Here is a 7,533-nt window from a genome sequence, read left to right as displayed (position 1 = left end):
GTTCATCGCTCTCACTGAAGTTCCTTCCTTGGTTCATCGCTCTTACTCACCGACCCATTGAGAGACCCAACAACTGAAGTTCATCGCTCTCACTGAAGTTCCTTCCTTGGTTCATCGCTCTCACTCACTGACCCATTGCTTTCATTTCATCGTTGTGTTCATCGCTGAGAGACACAATCAATTCATCGCTGTGTTCATCGCTCACTGACCCATTGCTTTCATTTCATTCAAGACACAATCAATTTGGTAAAGTTTTCATCTTTCTTTAATTTCTGAGTTTCTTTCTTTCTTTAATTTCATCGCTTCCATTACTTATGCAATTTGTGTATTCATTGTTGATTTTCAGACTCTTTCATCCTTCTACTTTCTACCCTCTTCACTCACTCACTCTTACTTCCATTATTATTCATTACAATCCATTCATTCATTCATTCATTCATCGCAAATATGAACCATTTCACTACTAACAATCCATCATTCCCCGTTGGGCTTAGAGTACTTGCAGTCGATCATGACACCTACGATTTCTACACTATTCACCACATTTGCAATCAATTACACTATCAAGGTACTTACTTTCTCACTCACTCACTCACACACCTTAATTATTATTCTAAACTACTTTTCATCTTTTTTTGTTCTAACTCTTAATGTTTTTTTTATTGCAGTTACATCATGTTCTACCATTTCTCAAGCAAAGCAGCTCTTGTCGACATCACATTTCGACATTTCAAACTTCAACCCCAAAATATAAAATTTGATGCCCTTAAATATTTATTAAGTATTTAAATTTTTTTGGTTTTCAATGAGGTGAGAATTAAACCCAGAACCTATAGTATACTATCCAAATCTCTCACCACTAGACCAAATCTAGTGACTTTTATTAAGTATTTAAATGAAAATATATTAAGTAGTAAAATTTTTAAAAATATAGTATGTGTAAACCTGAAATCCACAATTTTTTTTTTCTTCAGTTCATCTATTACCTTGTTTTGCACCTAATGCTATAAGCAATAGATAAGTGCTATTTCAAGCGAACAAAATCATCACGAATTCATAGCGAAACATTCAGTACCGTCAGATTCTTATTTAGTCGAAAACATGGGTGGATGGATGAAAAGTTGAAAAAGCCAACTTGAGTTACACCACTATGTCGTGTTGTTTCACGACAACTTTTTCGCTACAAGTAGCATTAACCAAAGCGAAGAGAAGTGCTATTTCAAGTGAATAAAATCATCACGAATTCATAGCGAAACATTCAGAATCGTCAGATTCTTATTTAGTTGAAAACACGGGTGGATGGATGAAAAGTTGGAATAAGAGTATATAATAAACATTAAAAAAAAGCATAATAGAAAAATAAGGTGTAAAAATACATTTTTTTTAATTTTTAATTTTTTTCCTAAAACGACAAGTAATTTGAAACCGATGAAATAAAGTAGTACTAAAACGATATTTGTAGAAATAACAATAACTAACTAACATTAATAGTTAGCCTTTAGTACAAACAAACACTCTACATTTGGTAGTTATGTAGAGGGAGCTTAGGACTAAATTTGCTGTTTATACATGTTGTATTATGTCATATATATATATATATATATATATATATATATATATATATATATATATATATATATATATATATATATATATATATATATAGGGGGCTGCTAATTTAGACCCAGTTGGGTCTAAATTAGCAAGGTGCACCTTTTGAGTTGGACAAAAATACCCATTTTTTAATTTTTTGGAAGAATAGAGCAACAGGGGCATTTCTGTAATTTTACGCAACAGTACACGCACCCCCCACTTCTTTTTCCCCCCCCAGGACACGTGGCAGCGTGTTAGTGGCCAAAAGCAGGGCGCGTGCATCACACGCACCGACAGACGCGCGTGGTAGTTGCTTGATGACGCGGAGAGAGAAATTTCTGAAAAAGGCAGGCCACGTGTCATGATCTGACTGGCTGCGTTAATTTTTTTCCATTTTATACTTTAAACTCGATTATTTCGTCGTAAATTAATTTTTTATTTTTTAATTTTTATACCAAAATTCATAATTTTTTTTTCTCTACAAATAGAGACTTGGTTTGTTTGATTTGGACACCGAAAAAAAAACGCAATTTTTCACTACTTTAAACTCGATTATTTCGTCGTAAATTAATTTTTAATTTTTTATTTTTTATACCAAAATTCATAATTTTTTTTTCTCTACAAATAGAGACTTGGTTCGTTTGATTTGGACACAGAAAAAAAAAACCCAATTTTTCACTACCTTAATCTCATCAAATAACTAATAATCAACTTACTGAAACCATTTTACCAGTAAAATGGTTTCAGTTTACAACTCTCTGAAACCATTCTACCAGATAAATGGTTTCAGAAGCAAACACAATTAATAAATTACTCACTGAAACCATTCTACCAGTAAAATGGTTTCAGAATACAACTATGTGCAACCATTCTACAAGCTAAATGGTTTCAGAAGCAAATAACTAATAATCTACTTACTGAAACCATTCTACCAGCAAAATGGTTTCAGATTACAACTCTCTGAAACCATTGTACCAGATAAATGGTTTCAGAAGCAAACACAATTAATAAATTACTCACTGAAACCATTCTACCAGTAAAATGGTTTCAGAATACTACTATGTGCAACCATTCTACAAGCTAAATGGTTTCAGAAGCAAATAACTAATAATCTACTTACTGAAACCATTCTACCAGCAAAATGGTTTCAGATTACAACTCTCTGAAACCATTGTACCAGATAAATGGTTTCAGAAGCAAACACAATTAATAAATTACTCACTGAAACCATTCTACCAGTAAAATGGTTTCAGAATACAACTATGTGCAACCATTCTACAAGCTAAATGGTTTCAGAAGCAAATAACTAATAATCAACTTACTGAAACCATTCTACCAGCAAAATGGTTTCAGATTACAACTCTCTGACACCATTGTACCAGATAAATGGTTTCAGAAGCAAACATTAGTTTTTAATTATCGTTTTATCTCATTTAATTAACCAAAAATAGTTTCAGGTCTCCAAAAATTTTATAAAATATACCAAAAGTTCCAGAATATTATCTACTATTTTCCTGGTATAATGGTTTCAGTGGGTTGGTTGAGTTTAGAACACACACGTAACGTATTTAGTAAACAATAAAATGAGATTAAGGTAGTGAAAAATTGCGTTTTTTTTTTCGGTGTCCAAATCGAACGAACCAAATCTCTATTTGTAGGAAAAAAAAATTATGAATTTTGGTATAAAAAATAAAAAAAAAAAAAATTAATTTACGACGAAATAATCGAGTTTAAAGTAGTGAAAAATTGCGTTTTTTTTTTCGGTGTCCAAATCAAACAAAACAAGTCTCTATTTGTAGAGAAAAAAAAATTATGAATTTTGGTATAAAAATTAAAAAATAAAAAATTAATTTACGACGAAATAATCGAGTTTAAAGCATAAAATGAAAAAAATCAGGCAGACCCAGTCATATGCTGACACGTGGCTGCCTTTTTCAAAAGTAAAATTTTCTCTCTCCAGCTTATAATCTAGTGTGGCGCAGACAGGATGGTAGGATGATCTGGGCTGTCTGATCAATCAGACAGCCTTAATGAGATCACATCTTGGCTGTCTGATGGAAATCAACGGTCTGTAACCATGGTCCTTCCGTACGCGCGCGACACTGGATCCACGTCTATTAATTTTTAAGAAGGTGGGGGCGCGTGTCATTATTTTTTTTTTATGTAAAATTACAGAAATGCCCCTGTTGCTCTATTCTTTCAAAAATTAAAAGAATGGTATTTTGGTCCAATTGAAAAGGTGCACCTTGCTAACTTAGACCTAACTAGGGTCTAAGTTAGAAAACCCCATATATATATATATATATATATACCTTATTATAACTTTTAATTTTTTTTTAAAGTATTCAATTTCAAAATACTTTTGTTTGATTGATAATTTCATTCTTATTAAAGAAATTATGTAGTATATTTAATATATTCACTTAATTTTATTATACATTAATATTTCAAAATTCTTCTTAAAGTAGTGTTTTATTTGAACAATAACACCAAATTTAGTAAATAAATAAGTGGTACTTTTTCCTTAAAAAAAAATTAGCGGTTCTTTTCGTGAAAAAATATTTATATGATATATAGAGATATTTTATTAATTTTAAAAATAGAATAGTAGGTGCTTTATTAATATAACAATTAATTGAAATTTTAGTAAAAAAAACAATTAATTGAGATTTGAATATCTATAAAAAATTATTGTGACGGTAATCCTATTCAAATTATAAATTAGGAGGAAATATTTTTTTTTTATGAAAATAAATGTGTTCCTGAGTCCTAACATCGAGTTTTCCTTATAATTCTCTCTATCTTTAAAAACTGAGTTTTCCTTTAAAACATAAAATTTAGCTTAATAAAATTTTAATATTTCTATTTTTCACAAAACATAAAATTAGCTTAATAAAATTTTGGAATAAAACATAAAATCACTTATTTCCTTCATCAGGTTATCACTTTTTTATCACAATACCTCTCTTCTTCCATCTCCAATTTCATCTAGAATCAGTCCATCATTCATCACACACTTCACTTCTTGATGTCTCTTCAACAAACCAAAAAAGTCCTTACTTTAAACCCTAAAAACAACACTCTTCTAGAATCTTGTATTCAAGAAAAACCCATTTCAAATTTCAAATTCTTCAACTTGATTCTCAATTCTCTCAATCACGGTTTTTGTTTACTACTTTGTGCTTTCTCACACTATGGTATTGTACTTTCAATATCAATAAGGAGTAGGAATTATGTGTATATATATTATTATGGCAATTGGTTTACATGGTTCGATTGTGACACAAATCCTGCTCCGATTGTTACCAACAATCCGACCCGACCCGATTTATGTCCCGCTTTCACGCGCATCACAGACAGCTGTTTAAATTCGCATCGCATCACAGCTGTCTGTTACCATTCATCATTTTCTGACCGTTGGGGAGAATGAAACCCTAATTCTTCTTATAAATACATACAAAGGCTTTTGCGCCGTTTTAATTTCATTCCTTAACTCTCACAATACTCACTCTCACAATCGTTGTCTGTTGCTTCATCTCTGTTCCTTTCTGATCTGCTTCGTTAGTTTCACTGTTCATCGCTGTTCATCGCTGTCATCGCTGTTCATCTGCTTCGTTAGTTTCACTGAAGTTCATCGCTGTTCATCGCTGAGAGACACAATCAATTCATCGCTCACTGACCCATTGCTTTCATTTCATTCAAGACACGATCAATTTGGTAAAGTTTTCATCTTTCTTTAATTTCTGAGTTTCTTTCTTTCATTTCATCGCTTCGATTACTTATGCAATTTGTTTATTCATTGTTGATTTTCAGACTCATTCTTCCTTCTACTTTCTACCCTCTTCACTCACTCACTCTCTTACTTCCATTATTATTCATTACAATCCATTCATTCATTCATTATTCCATTTCATTCATTCATTCATCGCAAATATGAACCTTTTCACTACTAACAATCCATCATTCCCCGCTGGGCTTAGAGTACTTGCAGTCGATCATGACACCTACGATTTCTACACTATTCACCACATTTGCAATCAATTACACTATCAAGGTACTTACTTTCTCACTCACTCACTCACACACCTTAATTATTATTCTAAACTACTTTTCATCTTTTTTTGTTCTAACTCTTAATGTTTTTTTTTATTGCAGTTACATCATGTTCTACCATTTCTCAAGCAAAGCAGCTCTTGTCGACATCACATTTCGACATCATACTCGTCGAAACTCATATTCCACAGCAAGATACTTATGCATTTGTTCAACAAGTGACTTCACATTTGAAAATTCCGGTGATTAGTAAGTAGTTCTTCCTTAAACTCATCATTGGTTACACCTTTCCATTAATTAATTAACAAATGTGACTCACCCTGTTATTATTTTTATTTTGTAGTGATGTCGCTCGATAACCGAACCTGTTCTGTTATGGATTCCATTTCCAACGGGGCTTGTAGTTACTGGGCCAAACCACTGGATGAAAATCTATTCAAAAATATGTGGCAACATGTCGTGCGGCAACATCTAGTGCAAAAGGAAAGCGAGGCTAAAGGGCTTAAAAAGCGAGGAAGAGAACATCTAGTGCAAAAGGAAAGCGAGGCTAAAGGGCTTAAAAAGCGAGGAAGAGATGATGAGGTTCATGTTTCTAAACAACCTCCGGCAAAGAAAGCTCGTTTCTCTTGGACAGATGATTTGCACCAAAAATTTGTGTCGGTCGTGAATCATCTTGGGATTAAAAGTATGAATCTTTCCTCAGACTTTTTGTTTTTTGCATTTGTTTGTATTCTATTCTTCAAGAACTCAATAATGATAATCAACTTACTTATGTGCATCAGTTTTATGTTTGTTTTGTTCTGCTGCTTGTCGTATTTGTTGTTGTGTTTCTTTACTCTGTTTTTGGGTCTGTAACTTGCTCTTTGGTTAGAGCTCTAGCTCCACCTTTCATTGTTTTCCTGCTTCCCCCCTTTCTTGGCCCTTCATGTGCCTTGATCGGAGGCTTAATAAATTGTTTGCATTTCAAAAAACTTACTTATGTGCATCCTTTTCTTTCAGATGCAAAGCCTAAAAAAGTTCTGAAGATCATGGATTGTCCTGGCTTGGAATTACAGCATGTAGCTAGTCATTTGCAGGTTGGTTTTTATATTAGTTTCTTGTTTAAATTTCATACATTAGTGTTTTGTGTAATTTGAATCTGAAATTTATGAAGTGTTTTATCACTAACACTTCTGTACCTGTTATGTTCTTTTGCAGAAATATAAAATGTATTTAGATGGTGGGATAAAAAATTCAAAGATGAATCAGAAGAACAATGAAACACAAGCACAGGATCAAGAAATTGATGAAACCGAAGTATTTTTTAGCTTGACTGATTTTTTCCCCGATCTTAACGATGATGATATACACAATAACAACAATGCTGTTTCAGCTGAGAGCATTGATTCCCCTAGCACCTCTCTTCCACAGCTTGGGCAATATTCAATGACACCACCTGATCAATGTGACGATTCCGACATATTTTCTAATTTGACCGATTTATTCCCCAATCTTAACGATGAGATACACAATGGGATGTGGTGACTATAAAGAAGGCAACATTGAATATCTCATTCCACCTTCACGACATTTGTTTCTATTTTAGTCATAGTTAGTATATCAATTAAGCTTTAGGCTTATGTTTTGTAACAAGGGCACTATTATAAAAGGCCCATTTCTGTGTTTTGTTCATATTGAATCAATAAATTTTTTTTTTTTTAATGCATTCCATTAAGAAAATCAATGTGACGATTCCGACATATTTTCTAATTTGACCGATTTATTCCCCAATCTTAACGATGAGATACACAATGGGATGTGGTGACTATAAAGAAGGCAACATTGAATATCTCATTCCACCTTCACGACATTTGTTTCTATTTTAGTCATAGTTAGTATATTAATTAA

At 32.5% G+C, this 7,533-nt stretch overlaps 1 protein-coding gene and 1 long non-coding RNA gene across 3 annotated transcripts; both read left to right on the top strand.

The window, feature by feature from the left end:
* The first annotated feature begins 236 nt into the window (after window positions 1-236).
* LOC123909284 lies at window positions 237-729 on the top strand. Its single transcript, XR_006809860.1, has 3 exons — window positions 237-246; window positions 495-568; window positions 669-729. It is a non-coding gene; the product is annotated as an uncharacterized LOC123909284 (long non-coding RNA).
* A 3,800-nt stretch (window positions 730-4,529) lies between these two features.
* On the top strand, window positions 4,530-7,517 carry LOC123909283 (two-component response regulator ARR14-like). Of its 2 annotated transcripts, none has more exons than XM_045960100.1 (6): window positions 4,530-5,310; window positions 5,407-5,647; window positions 5,749-5,895; window positions 5,990-6,331; window positions 6,646-6,722; window positions 6,844-7,344. In XM_045960100.1, exons 2-6 carry the CDS (start codon window positions 5,527-5,529, stop codon window positions 7,168-7,170), a joined length of 1,014 nt encoding a protein of 337 aa, XP_045816056.1. In that variant the 5' UTR covers window positions 4,530-5,310; window positions 5,407-5,526; the 3' UTR covers window positions 7,171-7,344. The 2 variants fall into 2 exon arrangements, with proteins under 2 accessions (XP_045816056.1, XP_045816055.1); XM_045960099.1 differs by lacking the exon at window positions 4,530-5,310 and adding an exon at window positions 7,385-7,517 and having other exon boundaries at window positions 5,339-5,647; window positions 6,844-7,104.
* Window positions 7,518-7,533: the final 16 nt, after the last annotated feature.

Source organism: Trifolium pratense, linkage group LG2 (assembly GCF_020283565.1).
Source record: "Trifolium pratense cultivar HEN17-A07 linkage group LG2, ARS_RC_1.1, whole genome shotgun sequence".
Lineage (NCBI taxonomy): Eukaryota > Viridiplantae > Streptophyta > Magnoliopsida > Fabales > Fabaceae > Trifolium > Trifolium pratense.
Note: the sequence above shows the minus strand (reverse complement) of the source record. Positions and strands in the feature narration are given on the sequence as shown.

What these genes read in the sequence shown, in the direction of transcription:
- LOC123909283 (XM_045960099.1), top strand. Translation starts at nt 5,527, where the DNA reads ATGAACCTTTTCACTACTAACAATCCATCATTCCCCGCTGGGCTTAGA. An exon ending in TTTGAAAATTCCGGTGATTA is followed by an intron (nt 5,896 to 5,989) that starts GTAAGTAGTTCT and finishes TTTATTTTGTAG; the next exon opens with TGATGTCGCTCGATAACCGA. An exon ending in ATGTAGCTAGTCATTTGCAG is followed by an intron (nt 6,723 to 6,843) that starts GTTGGTTTTTAT and finishes GTTCTTTTGCAG; the next exon opens with AAATATAAAATGTATTTAGA.